At 40.3% G+C, this 19,150-nt stretch overlaps 2 protein-coding genes across 6 annotated transcripts in view; one reads left to right on the top strand and one right to left on the bottom strand.

Moving 5' to 3' along the window:
- The window catches only part of lrmda (leucine rich melanocyte differentiation associated), a 1,063,446-nt gene extending 1,054,142 nt beyond the window's left edge, over positions 1 to 9,304 (bottom strand). Inside the window, exon 1 of one of the 3 annotated variants that reach the window (XM_059946545.1) lies at positions 9,126 to 9,304. In XM_059946545.1, the coding sequence (XP_059802528.1) occupies positions 9,126 to 9,167 (42 nt within the window). In that variant the 5' untranslated portion in view covers positions 9,168 to 9,304. The remainder of the gene's footprint in view (positions 1 to 9,125) is intronic. The other 2 variants (XM_059946548.1, XM_059946546.1) reach the window with 2 other exon arrangements.
- A 616-nt stretch (positions 9,305 to 9,920) lies between these two features.
- Positions 9,921 to 18,430, top strand: znf503 (zinc finger protein 503). Of its 3 annotated transcripts, none has more exons than XM_059946543.1 (3): positions 9,921 to 10,077; positions 15,632 to 15,839; positions 16,216 to 18,430. In XM_059946543.1, the coding sequence occupies exons 1-3, from the start codon at positions 10,007 to 10,009 to the stop codon at positions 17,677 to 17,679; spliced, it is 1,743 nt and encodes a 580-aa protein (XP_059802526.1). In that variant the 5' UTR covers positions 9,921 to 10,006; the 3' UTR covers positions 17,680 to 18,430. The 3 variants fall into 3 exon arrangements, with proteins under 3 accessions (XP_059802526.1, XP_059802525.1, XP_059802527.1); XM_059946542.1 differs by lacking the exon at positions 9,921 to 10,077 and adding an exon at positions 12,409 to 12,887; XM_059946544.1 differs by lacking the exon at positions 9,921 to 10,077 and adding an exon at positions 13,982 to 15,407.
- Positions 18,431 to 19,150: the final 720 nt, after the last annotated feature.

The raw sequence follows: 19,150 nt of genomic DNA, 5'->3' as shown, positions 1-19,150 counted from the left end.
ATACACAAGTCTATGAAATTCTGGCACAATGAGTCTTTAGTCAATGAGCCAAAGCATGAGGACATAGGCTTAAGGAGAGAGGAGAAAGATTTACAAAGGAGCTGAGGTGCAACTTCTTCACACAGAAGGAACTAGCTGCTGGAGAAATCCATTGAGGGAGGTATAATACCTTTTAAGAACCAATTATATCAATATCTGGAGAGCAACAGTTTAGAATAGGGGTTCTTAATCTTTATGCTGTGGACCAATACCTTTTAGCAAAGGGACCCCAGTATGGGATATAGGTCAAATGTAGGCAAATGGTATTAGCTTAGATATTAGCACATTGGGGTAATTACAAGTTGGGATCAAGGGACTGATTCCATTCTGTATTAGTCCACGACTCTGTTAGCATGCCCTGCCACCATTCTAAGCAACAAAGGCATGGCCAACCTCACTAAATTACCAATTGATGGAATCACCGACTGTCAAACATGCTGAATAATTGGAGACCTAGACAGAGTTGACATGGAGTAGCTGGTTCCAATAGCGAGAAACTCTAAGTAGGACTTCCTCAGAATAGGAGGACATCCTATTCGGTCCATTGAGTCTGCTCTACCATTCAAACGTGGATGATAATTTTTTTTTCTCTCAAACTCATTCTCCTGCCTTCTCCCCATAACCTTTGATGTCCTTACAAATTAAAAACAAATCAACCTCCACTTTAAATATACTCATTGACATTTCCTCCACAGCCATCTGTGGCAATTAATTCCACAGATTCACCACTCTCTGGCTAAAGAAATTCCGATTCAACAGCTCCTCCTCTGTTCTGAAGGAATATACATCTATGCCAAGGCTGTGGCCTCCAAGCTTAGACTCTCCCACAATTGAGATATTCTCTCCACATCCACTCTAGGCAGATTATCAACATTTAGTAATCTGGGTACCCTCACTCAGTAGCAGGATTGTAGTATCTTCAGCAGTGGAATTGCGGCATTTCAGTGGATGATTTACTGGAATTAAACTTTCAAATTGCAGTCTAAAACAATGATCAAATGCACTTGTGTGGGCAGTTGAGGTTTGGAAGTAACAATAAAATTAAACAAAAATTGTAAGTAACTTTATTAAAAAAACTTCGGAGTCCTGCACATCTGTAAAGTTTTATTTGGCACATCCAGCTTTCCAATATATTTTTCTCAAAGGTACGATGTAAAAATATCTATTAAAGTTCTCCAGCAAGTCCTTCAAATATTGAAATAATATGGCATCGAAACAAGCCTTTCAGTTCAAAGTAAATTTAGTATCAAAGTACACATACATCATCATATATAGCCCTGAGATTCATTTTCTTGTGGACATATACAATATCCAGAATAGAATAACTACCACAATAGAAGTAATGAAAGACAGCACCAACTTGGGTGTTCAATCAGTGTGCAAAAGACATAAGCTGTACAAATACAAAGAGAAAGAAATAATAATAATTGAAAATAAATAAGCAATAAATATCAAGTACATGAGATGAAAAGTCCTTGAAACTGAGTCCATTAGTAGTGGAAACATTTTAATGATGGGGCTAGTGAAGTTATTCCCTTTGGCTCAGGAGTCTGATGGTTGAGGGGCAATAACTATTCCTGAACCTGGTGGTATGAGTCCTGGGGCTCCTGTACTTCCTTCTGATGGCAGCAGTGAGAAGAGAGCATGGCCTGGGTGATGGGGGTCCCTGATGATGGATGCTGCTTTCCTGCAACAACATTTCATGTAGGTGTGCTTTACCTGTGATGGACAGGGCTATACCTACAATTTTTTGTAGGACTTTCCATTCAAATATATTGGTGTTTCCATACCAGGCTATGATACAGCCACTACACATCTATAGAAGTTTGTCAAAATTAGTCATACCAATCATGTCCACTTACAGTAATGCTGGATTTAATTCTTAATTTATTCTCCACATGTGCTCACCACATGGGCCTCCAGAATCTCCCACTCATTTGTATGTCAGGAACAACTTATACAGCCAATTACCCTAACAGCCCACACAACATCGGGATATGAATGAAACTGGTGAAAACCCATGAGATCACAAGGGAGCATACATACTCCACACAAACAATGCCCTAACTCCGGATTGGACATGGGACGCTTGGAGCTGTGTGCAACAACTCTACCAGCTGTGCCAGGATGCCACCCTGTTTTTTTTTCTTTTAGTATTCAAACACAGACTTGGCAAATAGCATTTGTTTAAAAAAGTAGCCAAACCTACGGGTAGCATGATAGCACAGTGGTTAGCAGCGATTAGGGTTCAATCCTCACTGCTGCCTGAAAGGAGTTTGTACGTTCTCCCCATGACTGCATGGATTTCCGCCAGGTGCTCCTGTTTCTTCCCACATTCCAAAGATGCACAGATTATGGTTGGTCAGTTGTGGACATGCTACGTTGGCACTAGAAGCATGACGACACCTGCAGGCTGCCCCAAGCATGTCCTCAGACTGTTCTGGTTGTTAACGCAAATGATGCATTTCACTTTTCATTTTGATAAACATGTGACAAATAAAGCTCATATTATCTCTTGTCGTATTTAATCTGATTTCCTATATTCCCTCACTCTCTTCTCAAATATCAATTTCCCTCAATTCTAGCAAATCAAACATCCATATTTAGTAGTTCTTCCATTTTCAATCATGCTTTCATCAGTGCAACAACATCTAAATATCTCTCTCTCAGAGTCTGCTTAAAACCAACACCTTTCTGAAATTTAGCTCATATGTCCTTACAAACTACATCCTACATGGGCCAGCATCAAGTGTTTGCCAACACACCCATGAAGCAGACGGGGTAACATTTGCCTTTACTCTGACTAGAGTGGAAAATGGAGATAGCTTTTGTTTTACTACTAAATGTCATCGAGGTGTAGAACTCAATTGGTATTTTTGGCAAGTATAATCACACTTCAAACAATACTGAAACAATTCTATGTGCTCAGATCACAATATATAAAAGCTTCTGCTTCACCATCTGTATCCCAATGAGGCTATTTTTGTTTCATTCAGGCATGCTCTGCATACACTTTACCTGCCCAGTAATAAAATGATTGCTTCCACAAGGAAACGTTCAATAATCAGAAATGTGACTTTATGCAAGAAACTCAAAAAGAACTTAACGAAGGTGAACAATATTGTTTATATATTTAACCATGAAAAATAACTATCTTTCTAGTTCATTTTTAATAAAATTAGAGAAATTAGTCATAGAAATACATAATACATTCTGGTTCATAGATTGACCAATGTTATAGAAAATGGCTACAACTTATGAAAGGTAATTTTGGACCAACATATATAATGGAATTTTACAGGAAAAAATTATTAATGAAGAGTTGTACTTGTCCTAGGTTAATGTTTGAAGTTGAGATTCATTTAAAATAGAGTAAAAACTGCAGATGCTGGAGTTAAAAAGATACTAAAAACAGAAAAAGAAATTCTCAGCAGGTCAGGCAGCATCTGTGGAAAGAGAAGTTGTTAATGTTTTGGGTTTAAGACCATTTATCAGAATTGCTTTTTAAAGATGCATTGAAAATGTCCTGATTCCAAATCCCAATTACAACTCAGGGGTTGAAAATCTTCACAAAAATTACAAAAAAGTATATCTTTACAAATGCCATCACAAAATGTGGCACACATGCACAGAAAGCCCTGATTTGTCATCCTTGCAAATAAAACCTTTCCTGATGACATGGAGAAGATTCCCAGTGTGTTGATTGACATTATTAATAATTATCTTTGATGTTCATTATGCTCTGTTCTAATCTCTCTACATTCATGATTGTGGGGCTAAGTAAAGCTCAAACACAATCGATAAATTAGCAGATGACATCGCTGTTGTTACCCGAATCTCAGATGATGACAAGGAGGCGTACAGGAGTGAGATAGATCAGCTGGTTTGTATTTTGCACTCAAAATCAGCAAGACCAAGGAAATGATTGTGGAGTTCAGGAAGGGAAAATCGTGGAACACACACCAGTCATCATTGAGGGGTCTGCAGTAGACAGAGTAAGCAGCTTGAAATTCCTGGGCTTCAGAATACCCAAAGGATGCATCTTCGGCCTAGCATATTGATGCAATCACAAAGAAGGCACACCTACCTCTATACTTAATTAGGAGCTTGAAAAGATTCAGTATGTCACTAAAGACTCCAGCAAATTTGAACAGATGTATCACGGAGAGTATTCTGACAGGTTGCATAACTGCCTCATGTAGGGGCTCCAATGCACAAGAGACCGCAGAAGGTTGCAGACTCAACCAACTCCATGGGGAAGCACATGCCTCCCCACTACCGAGGACACCTTCAAAACATGATGCCTCTGGAAGGCAGCGTGCATCATTAAGGACCCTCACCAACAGGGACGTGCACTCTTCTCATTACCATCATAAGGGAAGAGGTACAGGAGCCTAAGACCATAAGATGCACACCCAAATTTTTAGGAAAAGTATCTTACCCTCCACTGTACACCTGAATGGTCCATGAACTCATGAACACTATTTCACTATTCCTGTTTTGCACTATATTTTAATTTTTATTTTAACTTGTAGTAATCTTTTTTTAAATTTCTTGCATTATATTGCTGCCACAAAACAAATCCATGACTTATACTCTGTGGCCTTTGTATTGGGTGCACCTGCTCATTAACACAATCAGCCAATCATGTGATAGCAACTCAATGCATAAAAGCAAGCAGACATGGTCAAGAGGTTCAGTTGTTGTCCAGACCAAACATAAGAATGAAGAAATGTGATATAAGTGATTTTGACCACTGAATGATTGTTGGGGTCATTTGAATATTTCAGAAACGACTGATCTCCTAGAAATTTCATGGATAACAGTCTCCAGAGTTTACAGAGAATGGTGGAGAAAAACTTCTGTAGGGGCAAAAGCACCTTGCTCATGAGAGAGAGGTCAGCAGAGAATGGATGGCCAAACTGGTTCAAGCTGACAGGAAGGCAACAGTAACTCAAGTAATCCCGTGTTACAAGAATGGTGTGCAGAAGAGCATCTCTCAGTGTACAACATGTCAAACCTTGATGTGGATGGGCTACAGCAGCAGAAGACCACAAACATACACTCTGTGGCTACTTTATTAGGTACAGAAGGTTCCAAATAAAGTGGCCACTGAGGGTATATGTTTCCCTCTACAGTGATATCAAACCATTTATAGAGAACTAAAATCAAGAGTTGTGGAAACGAATGAGAGATAGAAGTTCTTATTCATTTGTATCTGAAGGCATTACTGTCAAGGTCAGCATTTAATTCCCACTCCTAATTGCCCTTAAGAAGATAATGGTCATCTAGTTACCTATTCTAACAATATCATTTTTGTAAAGGATTCCTGGATTTGGACCAAATGATGGAGAAGGGACATATTTCTAACGCTGCATGCTGACCACGCAGGTGATGGGTTTTTTTTTCCAAGCACCTGCTAGCATTGCCCATGGGGTTGGGATAGAATGTGTAAGCAGACTTGCAGTGCATTTTGTAGATTTTGCAAATTGCAAATGCCATGCAGCAAGGAGAAGGTGTTGAATGTTTAGAGTGTGAATGAAGTGCCAAATAGGCAGATTATTTCATTTCAGTTTTGAGCTTTCAAGTAAGAGGAGAGTCTGACATGCGACTGGTTTGTCTCTTGTGGAGGTGGAAAGGCTTTGAGCTATCAGGCAGTGAGTCACTCACCACAGGTTACCAAGTTTCTGACCAGCTCTACAGCCATAATGTTAAGTGTTTATGTGGTAGGTCCAATTAAGTTACCGGTCAGTGCTGACTTCCAGGATATTAATAGTAGCAGACATCAGCAGACATGTGGAAAATCACACTTCTCACATGTTATGTCATCCAAAGTTCTACAGCTTGGTCTCTTAACCTGCACTATGTCCAGTAGTCCCATTGGTCATTTACTTGCTGGTATACATTGGTAATTGTCCAGTTTACAAAATCTAAGACTTTGAAACTTTGATTTCAAATCTCCTGATTCATCACCCTTCTTTTCTCTGGACTCTCCTCCAAACACAACAATGCTGAGAAATTGACCTTCTTCCAGCTTTGGCCACTTGATTCCAAATATTGTCACTCTCAGCAATATTGACTGTATTCTCAACCGACGAGAAACTAAACTCTGGAATTCCATCCCTAAAATTCTGTACTTCTGCAGGGTTTTAAGATTCTCTTTAAATCCCAGCCTCCGGAATACATCAATACCTCATGTGCCAGCATGTCAAAAATGTTGATAACTTTCCTGTGTTGTGCCTTAGAATATTTTGTTACTTTAAAGGTTAAAAAAAAATTTGAGATGCTATTATTCCAACAAGAGGGGGCTTTATAAATTAGAACATAGAACATTACAGCACAGTATAAGACCTTCAGCCCACAATGCTGTGCCAACTTTTTAAACCTATTCCAATATCAATCTAACACTTCCCTCCTACAGAGCTCTCAATTTTTCTGTCATCTATGTGCCTATCTAAGAGTTTCTTAAATGGTGCTAATATCCTGGTTGGGCATTCCATGCACCCAGCAGTCTCTGCGTAAAAATTCTATCTCTGATATCCCTCCAATAATCTTAAAGGTATGACACCACCTTGAAATCATGCCCCTTCATATTAGCTACTTCAGCCCCTGGAATATGTCTCTGAGTGTCTTCTCCATCAAGTCACCTCTCACATTGCTTCACTCCAAAGAGGAAAAAAATCCTAGTTTACTCAAACTATCCTCATAAGACATGCTCTCTCATCCAGACAGCATCCTGTTAAATCTCTGCACTCTTTCCATGGGGCCTTCCACTGGCAACTTTGCAAAGTATTTGGCGTTAGGTGAAACATCAATATATTCACTCAACTACTTTGAGCTGCAGGTACTCAGAAGGCCTAATTCACCCATGGCAGCCAAGATGCATCAAAGCAAATCCCGATTGTAACTGAAGTGCCACCAATCCCCACAGGCAAGAAGCATGGGGAACCAATAGCATCCAGATGAGTAGGGATGAGAGCCACTCAGAGGCAACCTCTTATATACTCAATCTGAAAGATAATTTTGTAGTGATATTACTTGTTTAAATAAGTATCAATATTCAGGGGTTAGAACATAGAATATCAACACAACACAGGAAACGCCTATCAGTCCACAAGGTTGTATCAAGTTAAATAAATTATAAAAGCGTAACTAAGCTAAACCCTTCTGCCTATCATAAACATCTATCATTTGTAGATGCTGGAAATCCAGAGTAACACACAGCAAAACGTTGGAGGAACTCAGCAGGTCAGGTGGTATCCATGGAAAGACCCTTCATCAGACCCTGCTGAGGCCCTCCTGGTCCTAATGAAGTGTCTCAGTCCGAAATGTCAACTATTTATTCCTTTCCATAGATGCTTCTGACCTGCTAAGCTCCTCCAGCATTTTGAATGTGTTGCTCTTCTGCCTACATAATGTTCCTGTCCTTCCATTTCCAGCACATTCATGTGCCTATCAAAGAGCCTCTTGAAAGCCCCTATTGTATTTAAGATATGGCATTCAGACTATGTTTCCTGACCACAGCTTCAGGAGAGTGTTGTAGGTAAGCTTGTGGGATATACTGGAAACAGCTCAAAAGAACTCATCCACTGTAACACAAGAATCCATATTTTGGGGAGATTGGAGTTTTTGCACTTCATTGGGGCAGCCATGGAAACTTCCAGCAAAGACTCATTCTGATGCAACTCTGCAGCACCTATTTTTTCAGTTATGAATCATCAGCAATATTAAGACTTCATCAAAAGACAAATTTTTTTCTCTCGAGAACTTAGCCTTGAAAGAGATTTGCAATCTGTCACTGACAATGAGTTTGGATCTGCTTCCTTGCTGAATGATTGTAGAAATCCATTTTGGCTAATGAATATAGAAGTGTTTAGTTGATTAGTACAAGCTGACAGCAAGCAGAAAACACAGCCAATTCTGTCAATAAGGCTTGTACAGTTACGGTGGCATACCAAAGTCACTACAGCTTCCAATAGCTACACTCAGTATCCATCTACCCATGTTAGACTTAGACCATGACTGAAAATACTACATTTGCCATTTTATAGGAAAGGGGGAGCAGGTGAAATTTCTACTCAAGGCAGAATATTGATAATCTCACAAAAGGTTTTAAAAGTCTGAGGGAAAGCTATTACAAATTCCTGGATATTTGAAAAGCAATTGCATAGACAGATGAAGTTTATTAAGGGGAGAAAGCAGGAGAATGGGGTAGGGTGGGATAATAAATCAGCTATCATCAAATGGCATAGCAGACTCAATGGACTGAATGGCCTAATCCTGCTTTTTTTTTAAATAGTCTTTAATAGTCACAAATTCCCTACACTAATCTAGTTTTGAAAATATTCTTGAGTTCATTAACTCCTCCAAATTCAGTCCTCTGGTAAAGTTATTAACATAAGGGTAAGAGTGCATTGTATGGAACCCAAGTAGATTGAATGCTGACGTTCCTGCCTATTACCAACCTCAGTCTCAGGGTGTTCGCTTTACCTATCCTTCACGACAACACACTTAAAGCATTAGTATTCAAAGAAGAGCCTTAAGATGCGCTAACTGTACACTTAGTCTTGTTGAAATTTTTGAATTTCTGAAAATATTCCCAATATCATCTACCCTCGACATCATGCAAATAGTGCAATCAATTAAATTAGACCCTGCCTTCGAACTTATCAGCAAAAGAATTGCAAGAGAAAAATATAAAATTGCAAATTTAATAGTCATTTAATCCTCTCATAATTAAGTCAAAGCGCTAGTCTACAGACTCTTGCTAATTACTTGAAAACAGGGGTTCCGCAGACCCGTTGCTTAATAGTATTGGTCCAGGCATAGAAAAAGTTGAAAACCCCTGCTTTAAAAAATTCACCATTTTTTTCCCCAGATGACCATGTGTATGGTTCTGTAACTTGTCAGCTGACACCAAAGTGGCTAAAACCCGGAAAAAATGTCGTAACTTGCAACTGTAACTGACGAACATTCAACAATGAAATAAGCAGTGTACCTAACAAGTGAACTAATTGTTTCAAAAACGTCTTTTTTCTCTTTTGTTCTGTGTAAATAAGGCAAGTGTTTAAATACTTAGCACTTACTTGAGTTCCATCAACAACGACCCCTAAATCGTTGTTCGCCATCACTGACGTGCTAATTTATATGAAAATATAAACTGAGAATACCGTTGTTTGCTTTATTTTCGCGATTTTGCAAGCTGCCAGCTACCGCTCTGTATTTTAGATAAGGTTTGTTTGGAAGTCCCGCTACACCGAAGCAATGACCTGCATATGCAAATACACGAGAGTACTACACTTCCGCACTCCTGTCAGCTGATTCGGAGCGGAAGTCAGTGCCCAAATGTCGAAAAGGAGGAGCATAAAAATGACTTAGAAGAAAAGCAAATCTTTGAATTATATTTCAAGCAGTTATGGCGCAGCAATTCCCCCCACCCCAAAAAAAAACATGCACTGGAAGTTGGTTTAACCTTGGGATTACTCCCTAGCAGATACAGCGTGCAACCTTTAAACCCCAAATGTCACACTGCAAGATCCCGATCCAGCGGCAGAAAGTGGGGGCCGCGCTGAATTATTTGGAGTCGAACTAATTTATCTTTTGTGCCGTTCATGTAGAAGCCGTGCTGGCCGTAGTGCAGAATGAACCATCAAAGCTAATTTTCCCCCACCCCCTCTCCCCTCCCGCGGGAAGAAAAACTTCACTTCCCGCCCCGTCAGCGGAGCGCATGCGGAAGTCTGACACTGCGGAGCGTTACTGACCCCATCTCAGCTACTACTAACTACTAACGTAAGCCTACTACACTGATATTTCACATAAGTAAGTTTGATGCATGGAGTCTACTTTTCATTGATCCGGTCGTTCGCTATATAGTCATTAAAATTTTAGAAATAAATACGAAATTCCTTCTGTGCTGGGCTATTCGGAGATACAGGAACGACAGTGATGTCTTTGTCACAGAAGGAATATGTGCACGATATGTGCATTTCAGAGTAAAATCGACCTTAAAATTGTTTGTGTTCGACTATTAATAATCAGGTATGGATTTTGATTATTATCCGCGTGCCTTAAATGTATTAGCGTGCTTGGTAGGTTGTAAGCGCTCGCTTCTGAAGCCTACCGCTGCTGGGCGAAAGCGGCAGTATTGGTATAACGATGAGTTGTTTCGGAAACTGTTAGTTTCGCCAAAATAAAACCTCCACTTGCAATTAGATGGCCCTTCTAATCGATGTTAAGGCAGGCGTTATATCTCCACATTTGTATCCTGTTTACAGCAGGATGGTTTAGCTGTTTATAATATAAATCGGCGAAGCATCTCTGCTGTAGAACAAAATAAATTTACAGATAAACATGTTGTTAAATTGTAACCTTAAGAAATCCCGTTCGACCAATATCAGATATAAACTTGTTCTTGTTACCAGCAATAATTATATATGCATGCGACGAGTGATTCATAAAAATGTCAGCGTATAAAATATAGGCACGTACTTCAAACTTTCTATTTAAAAATCATGAATTATAGCCACGAAAAATGTGTTCCCATTTAGGGTAATACGAAGTATTTGCTGTCTTGTACTGAAACCCATCTGTCACCCAGACAATAAAGAAAGCCGCTGTTACTTTTTCCCTGACGTTGAAAATTTATGGGCGCCCTACACTGCCCTAATAACTCAAGCATTGTGTCAACGTTTGACAGGCTTGCAGAAAAACAGCAACCCTGTTATCAATCAAACAACCCTTTGCATATTTTTAGCTGCGCTCTGATCTTCAAGACACGTTTATGTATGAATTATATCATTATGAATCATTCTCCAGATTTACTGTAAGGCGGAACGTGATCTATCACGTCTTTCAAATCAACAAAAGGAAGAGAGATTTTTACAGTTTTCGCCATTTTAGAGTGCTTGACACTTGTGGAATTTTACACAGGAATAAATATCTTTAACAACAAATCCAATTCGTGCGCATCGCTGTAAGGTCTGCACTTTCCCCCATTTTAAATCCTCAAAGCGGATTTTACCTTTTTTTTTAAACGTATGTTGAAAAAAACTATCCTTAATCTCCCTTTCCTGCTGGGGGAGACTATTCCGTAATATTTGTAAAACTGCGCTGTGACATTCGGGTCTGTGCCTTCCTACTTCATAATAATCCCTGGAAGTTGTGAAGATACACTTCTGAGTCAAAACATAGTTGCGTTCGCTCTGTCGACAGAGGAGTTCGGAATTGGTTAGATTTTGTTAATGTTTCTTTAATATTGTTACTATATTATAAAGAACTATGTTGTTGGTTCTAGACGAATGTAATAACTTAAATAACTAATTTCTAAAAGTCAATGCTTAATTCTGAATGTCTTCCACCTTATATTAAAAAACTATTGTTCCAAATGACTAGCCCCAATGATAAATTGAGTGGCGAGCCTTCGCCGCAATTTCTTGTCATCAGATATCATTTCAGTATACTTTTAACAAAATTATCTACAAAAAAAATCAGAACCCTGAAGGTTTGTTTAAAAATGACAATGCTCGAATTATTTGATTTTATTGAACAGTGAGATTTTAAAAACATGTAAAGAGCACAATTGTACGATGATCTCGAATAACCTGACAGGGATAAAAAAAAGTTCTGATTCAAGAACAGGATAAAAACAAATTAGAATCTCAGGGGTTTGAGAGTTTTTCATTATGGTAAATACAAACATTACCGCCATTAAATATTGCATAAGATATAGAAGATTCCAAAGGTCCTCCAACAAAGATTCTGATGACCGAAAAAGTAAAAGGAACGCGGTGTGTTTCTTCTAATAGTACGCTAGAATTAAATCGCACGCCCGAGACTAAATAAAAAAAAGCTTTCATTATTACCTGAAACTTTAAAACTCTTCCCATCATCACTCCCGCCCTCGATTCCATTGGTAAAAATAAGACAGTTAACTGCAATTTTTTCACCTTCTAAAGAGTTTTTAACAAAGCTTCTTCATATTAAAATAGATGTATATTTTGCACGAATTGGTTCTGCAGCAACGAAAAGTACAGAACAATTAAATATTTATATTTTTCGTGGGTTGCAGACGCGTATGAATTTCCCCACTTTGCGTACACCTGATCTGACACAATTTAGGGAAATTAACACCCGTCTGGATAGAATGGAGTGCTCTGATCTACACGTGTAATTTTAAAGATTAGTTCAGATTTATTAGGTAAGAGCAACTGAGAGAAAACAACATTGTTGCCAGTGTATCAACTCCACGATGATGCGAACGAGAAACAAAGAGGATATAAGCCGTCCCGCCCGAATATTAGCAATGGAGTTATGAAATCCTAATGGTTAAGCAGTTTTCGTCACAGCTTTTCGTGTTTCTTGAGACAATAATATTGATTAATAATGACGGAACAGACTCTAAAGTGAGTCGTGGGTGACGGGATACTTAATACTATTTGGCTGCTACTGTCTGCGGCCCAACGGCCCAGTGTTGCTGAGTTTATTTAAAATAGAGCGCAGCGTTTAGCAGCAACTTGCCTTTCAACCGCGGTGTTCGAGGCAAGAGGTCCGTCCTGTTGCTTTGAAAACCAATTTCGTTCCAATCCGCTTTCTGTTGAAATCCATCCCTGGATTTACAAGATCTGACCTGACCTGTCAAGCGGATTATCATACAGAGAGATTAATAGAGTGGGCGGGTTGCAATAATAATCGTTTTGTTTGATGTGACAAGTTTGATAGGCGTTGATTTACTTACAAACTGATAGGCTTTTAATTGAGCGCCTCCATCCAAGTTAGATGAAAGGAAGCCGCGGCATTTTGTGTCTGAAAAGCTGCCCAATCGCCCGAGAGTCTGAATACTTATTAGCCGGGTACGTGAACGGTCAAATACTTCTTTTTGAATGTATTACTTTTTTTCAAATGATAAATCTCTTACATTGTGCGCAAATCGAATTATGTTGACATGTCAACCAATGACTTAGAAGTGGGAAAAGTTGAGTGTCTTTATAATGGCTTAAGTTTCTAATTAAATTAACCTAGTTCCTGGAAGCTTATTCCCCTGTTTTTTTTGTAAATTATTTTTAACCCGAATGAGTCGGGCAAAATGTTACCCTGTGAAACATCATAAAAACCAGTTCACTGTGTCGCATTTGATCAAATCGTGTTGACCTGTGGCTGCTTTGAAAAAAACAACTTCGACACAAAGATGGTGTTCTTGTGAAAGGAATTTGAGACGTTTGTTCGCTTAAGATTTGTGTTTTTTTTAAAAAAGGATAATATACAACTGTTATTTCCCGGTATTTCAATATATTCTGTCAAACTTCAATAGAGGTGTGGAGACGTTCCGCCGCTGCGGCTCTCGAAAGTCCAAATGTGTGTTTGTTGGATGTTTTAATTTGTTTCGTTTGCCCCTCGCCCTCTATGTGGGCACACAGACCTAAACACTGAGCCACACAGCGTCTCGAGGCTCTCTTCACTCTGAAGTGAACAAATCTCCAAAAAAGTCTTCCCACAGTCGACTCCACCTAAAGCAATTAATCTTTTAGTTTTTCTCACCGGGAGGCAGGGCAAATACAACAAGAACAGATAGTCGTCTCTATGGTATAGTAAGGAAAACAGCTGTTCCAAGCAGTTAATGCAAATGAACACAAATGAAAGTACAGCGTTTCAATGTTTACCGCACTTCATCCATCAACCTGACGAGCCATTAAAAAGAAAGAACTGTTCTGTGCGGATCGAATTTACTCCCACCACTTGGGAACCGTTCAGTTCTCTCCCAACACCATTACACACCTGGATAAATTTGTGCCTCCTTCGCTACATTATTTAAGTAAAATACCTAACAAGAAACCTCTTTATAATAGGATTAAGTAGCTATATAATTTCCACTGCGCTCGCTCAGAAGTTTCAGTCTGATTCGCAAATACCTTTTATGTTTCTGAAATATTATTATAACTACTTAAAATAAAACGGGTTATCACGGTAATATATTTGTTTAAAAACTATTTTCATTAGGGAAGGTAATTAGTTAAGTTTAGTTGCCATTCAATGTGAGGTAACTATGGTGCTTTGGCAAACACAAATTGATCCATTTCCGTTGCACTTGCTAAAATTAGATTGCCTCAGTTTTCGGTCTGGAGAATTTTGACATTGTTTGTCGGCATTGTTTGACTTTGTTGAAGTGGTATTATTTATTGAGGAGACAATTTGCTTTAAGTTCAATCCGAATAGATAATCCATCTCAGAAATTGCTAACGACCCCTCAGCACTTCCCGTGTTCTTCACTTGTCAGACGTGTTTTTATCTTCAAGTGACCTTTTGTTAATGTTGTAGATTGTGTGGGCCACCATGTCGAGGCCGGAAACAAAAGCAAAGATTGATTAGCACATACATTTTACCAGTGAAAAGAAGACAACATCAAACAGAAGTCAAAATCTTAACAAACGCGCAACGCCTTTTAAAATTAAAGACTTGCATTATACCCCAAAAAAAGTTTCGTGCTTCGTAAGTCCTTTAGGATAGATTTCGGAGCTAAGCTTTACTTGATTTGCGAAAACTGGTATAGTTTGTGTGTGGAAAAGCCACTACCGTAGTTGTGTGTATATTATGAACCTTCTATAACAGTGACTTTGATCAGACCGATCATTTGTTCGAGCTGTCAGGTTTAACATGTCAAGACTTTCAACATGTCAGTCTTAATCTTCTTCAAACACCCCTACGTGTGACCATCTGATTGACTGATCGGTGATACGATCTCAATAATGCCATTTTGTTTCTAGTCTGCCGCAACGACCCGAAGTGAGATTTCTCAATTTAAGATTTTTAAAATATGTTCTTTTTTCATAAGGGAGTAATATTCAACAGAAAAATAAGCTATTAACAACAAGAAATGAAGGTGTATAATTCGTTCAAGCGAATTGAAGTGCGGTCTACTGCGTCCGCCTTTTGTTCGCATACAAATTGAGTTTACTCTGAGAACGATATATTTCCCTAAACTGAATGCCTCTTTTCAAAAGCCGTTCTTTTTCAAGTCACACCAGGCTTGTAATCAGCAACAAAGGCTGACATAAATCAACCCAGATTGACAGCACTGACAAATAACTGATTGATTGCGGTTGGGAAAATTGACAGTTGGAAGGGTGGGGGTGTTGAATTGAAAGCATGTGACATTGAGATCCTGCTCCGGATTGGCCTGAGATCGTCACATGCTGGAGTCTAAAATTTTTTTGCCTTCACACAATAACCAACACACACACACACACACATACACACATACACATATACGCACACACAAAAAGTTAACATCACATCCCCGTGACCCTCCAATCACCTCGGGGTTCGGTGCTCATTGTGTGATTTGATTGGAAGGCGGCAAAGGCTTTAATCTTGAAGTAATTCGATGTCTGAAGTGTTGACGGCTAGATTGTGTGTTGTATGTTGTGTTGTGTGTAGCTGAGCGGTCGTGCTGCCTCTCTGATGAGCGCCGAGCAGGACTTGGGCAGGGTCTCCCGTTCTGTGAGTGAAGGCAGGCACAACGTCGTCGAACGGCACAGTCCCTCTCGGAGTGTTGGTTCATTTAGGTCATGATTACATCGCCTTCCGTCTCTACCCACAGAATTACAGCGACTGAAATCGGCAATAACAGCAGCAGGGGAAACAGTAGTAGCAAGCCGTTCTACCACTCCGTACCTCCCTCTGACCCTTTAAGACAAGCTAATCGTCTTCCTATCAAGGTTTTGAAAATGCTTACGGCTCGCACCGGACACATTTTGCATCCCGAGTACTTACAACCTTTACCATCTACGCCCGTAAGTCCCATTGAGGTACGTTGATTCTTTATTTGCAGTTTTTCTTTGCTTATACGCTGTTTTATGATCTAATCTATTGATATGATACTCGCATTGAAACACGAGAGTGGATAGATTCCCATGTACAATACCTTGTCGGTAGCCGATCCTTTTGTGAGAGTCGGTCAGTACAACGCTGCAGTCAATTTAAAACATCCGCCGTAAAAGAAATTACCCCACCAAGTTACTGTAATCGTAGTTGGGCGGTGTGCATTGTTATTAGGGAAATTCTATCTATTTTTTTACCATTAATGTATCAATTCGATATTACTGGAAGGTGGGGGTGGTATGGGATCTGTTTATGCCGGCCGGAAACATTGTTTTATTTTTTTTATATTTAATTTCCTTTTAGCTTGATGCGAAAAAGAGTCCTCTGGCACTTTTGGCTCAGACATGCTCTCAGATTGGAAAGCCGGATCCCCCGCCATCCTCCAAGCTCACGTCTGTGACTCCCAATGGAACGTGCGAGAAAGACTCCGGAAAATCTGCTCCGTTGAAACTTAGTGACATTGGCGTGGAAGACAAGTCGAGTTTTAAGCCGTACTCGAAGCACACGGAGAAGAAGGATTCCAGTTCCTCGGGCAGTTCCAACGTTTCTGCGGAGAAGTCTGGTTTCCGTGTGCCGAGCGCCACCTGCCAACCATTCACACCAAGGACAGGCAGCCCGAATTCCAGCACTTCCTCGCCCATGCCCTCCGACAGCAAAGGCGCCGAGAGCCAGGAAAAGAAAGACATAGACACCGTGAAAAACAGCTCCTCAGAAAACTCCACGACCACCAGCGTCAGCCACAACCGGATTAGTGTCAGCTGCGCTGGGATAAACGTGGAAGTGAATCAGCACCAGGAAACTTCGGTTTCGAAACCCATTATTTCGGAGACTTCAGCTCTGGGCTCCGGACTTGTTGCCCCCGTCTCGCCCTATAAACCTGGGCAGACTGTCTTTCCATTGCCCCCGGCCAGTATGGCTTACCCTGGGACACTCGGGGCCTACGCTGGCTACCCGCACCAGTTTGTACCGCATGGCGTCAGCTTGGATCATGCCAAATCCAGCCTTGTCGGGGCGGCTCAGCTCGCTAGCTCTTTGGGTTGTGGCCTCTCCAGCAAACCCACCGGTTCCAGCCCATTAGCCGGTGCCTCTCCCCCATCAATGATGACGGCTAGTCTTTGCAGAGATCCCTACTGTCTAAGTTATCATTGCGCTGCCCACCTTGCCGGGGCAGCCAGCAACTCTTGCACCCATGACCCCACCGCTCTGAAGTCTGGATACCCTCTGGTTTATCCCTCTCACCCTCTACACGCCGTTCACACGTCCATGTCCAGCAATGCTGGAACGCCAACCCTGACGGGACATCATTTGTACCCTTATGGTTTCATGCTACCTAACGACCCCCAACCTCACATCTGCAATTGGGTCTCAGCCAATGGACCATGCGACAAGCGATTTTGCACCTCAGAGGAACTGCTCAACCACTTGCGGACGCACACTGCTTTCTCCGGGACTGATAAACTCATGGCCGGCTACCCCAGCTCGTCTCTGGGCAGCGCAGCGGCGGCGGCAGCTGCAGCAGCCGTGGCTTGTCACATGCACCTCCCACCGACAGGGGCGCCCGGGAGCCCTGGCGGTCTCACACTGAGGAGCCCCCACGCTTTAGGACTCAGCAGCAGATACCACCCGTATACCAAGAGCCCTCTGCCGACCCACGGAGCCCCAGGGCCGGTTACCACTCTACCCGTACCGGCAACAGGACACTATTACTCTCCATACGCACTCTACGGCCAGAGATTAACCACAGCTTCAGCACTGGGCTATCAATGAACACAGACTTTCAAAGCTGCAATATGCATTGCAAAGAAGATTTATGTGGGTCCAATTTCAAAACAGTCAGGAGAAAAAAAAAGTTTTTTTAAACAAAATGTTGACCTAGATGTGTTCTGTTGAAATAACACAATCTGATTTTTTTTTCCGTGAAGCCAGTCATCTCAAAGGTGAACCGATTAATGCATACGTAGAGATTTCATCCTGTTAAATTGTTTTTTTTTTTGAAATTAAGACGTGTAAATAGTTTTTTTTTCTTGAAAGTTTTGAAATACAATCCAGGTAGTCCCACACAAAGCAGATTGCAGTTTAATGGTCATTTCTTGGTGTTCATCAATGGACGGGTTCCGTGAACGCTGTATTTATTTATGTTAGCTTCAAGCGGGAAAAAAACATAAAGTGCATTACTTAACAAAAAAACTGATAGGTAACGTGGAACACAATGTAGAAAAAAATAGGAGTTTTCCTAAGTTTCTTTTGAATTGCTATGATTGTATTGTACGTTCTTATTTAATGTCTCTTGGAAAAGAATTTACATGCATGTTTGTTACTAAATTCCAACTTGTCATTATAATTTCAAATTACAATTATTTTTAAGCTGTACCATGGAAAGAAAATTGGTATTTTTTGTATGTATTCTGGAAATAAGAAGCAGTGCTATTCAAAAATATGACCGTCTTATTTTGTTATTAAATGAATACTTGATTACAAATTGTAACTTCGGTTCGCATTATATAGGTTTTCAAATATGGCTTTGGTATTTAATTTGTTTCCATTTCGAAGATTGTGCAGGATTTTTTAAGGTTCCTTTCCTGACTGAGGACATCTTATCGCTTCAGGAAGCAAACTTACCTTTATAAGAATTATTAAATGTAATGTACATCTTGCCATTTATTTTACATAATTGCTTGGAATCAAAACGCAGTTTAAAACAAAAAAAAGGATGGTATTTCTGTGAAATTGCGAACACACCACATTTATCAACACTAAAAAGGAAAAAGGCACTCAAATCTGTCGCCAGCTACCCGCATCAGCTAGCACTTTTGCCATCGAAGTGCGGATGACCTGCTCTTTAAAGTCGGTTTTGACAAAGGTGCATTAAACGGTTTGAAGTGTCAGTCCGCAGTTATAACCCATAATACCACATTGTCATTTGAAACAATATGCCGGAGCCTTAATATCGGGAAAGTAATAACCTACGTACTTCTGCAAGAACCCCTTTTGCAGGAGTTGTAAACATTCCCCTTTTCCCTGCTCGTCACTTGACACCACGGAACCTGATTCCTGTTTTCCATAAATCTCGTGCAAAGAGCAAGGGCGTACAAGGAGAAACAAATTAAGATTATTTTTCCCGCCCAAATTCGGAGAATCGTTAAACCCAAATCAATTTCAAAAAGGTAGACACCAAGCACTGAATGACAAATTTCCTCTCCCCGAACTCCGGTGATTTTAATGTGAGAAACGCTTTGTT

Source organism: Hypanus sabinus, chromosome 21 (assembly GCF_030144855.1).
Source record: "Hypanus sabinus isolate sHypSab1 chromosome 21, sHypSab1.hap1, whole genome shotgun sequence".
In the NCBI taxonomy this organism is placed as follows: domain Eukaryota; kingdom Metazoa; phylum Chordata; class Chondrichthyes; order Myliobatiformes; family Dasyatidae; genus Hypanus; species Hypanus sabinus.
Note: the sequence above shows the minus strand (reverse complement) of the source record. Positions and strands in the feature narration are given on the sequence as shown.

What these genes read in the sequence shown, in the direction of transcription:
- znf503 (XM_059946542.1), top strand. Translation starts at nt 12,814, where the DNA reads ATGAAAGGAAGCCGCGGCATTTTGTGTCTGAAAAGCTGCCCAATCGCC. An exon ending in TCTGAATACTTATTAGCCGG is followed by an intron (nt 12,888 to 15,631) that starts GTACGTGAACGG and finishes CTCTACCCACAG; the next exon opens with AATTACAGCGACTGAAATCG. An exon ending in CGCCCGTAAGTCCCATTGAG is followed by an intron (nt 15,840 to 16,215) that starts GTACGTTGATTC and finishes ATTTCCTTTTAG; the next exon opens with CTTGATGCGAAAAAGAGTCC.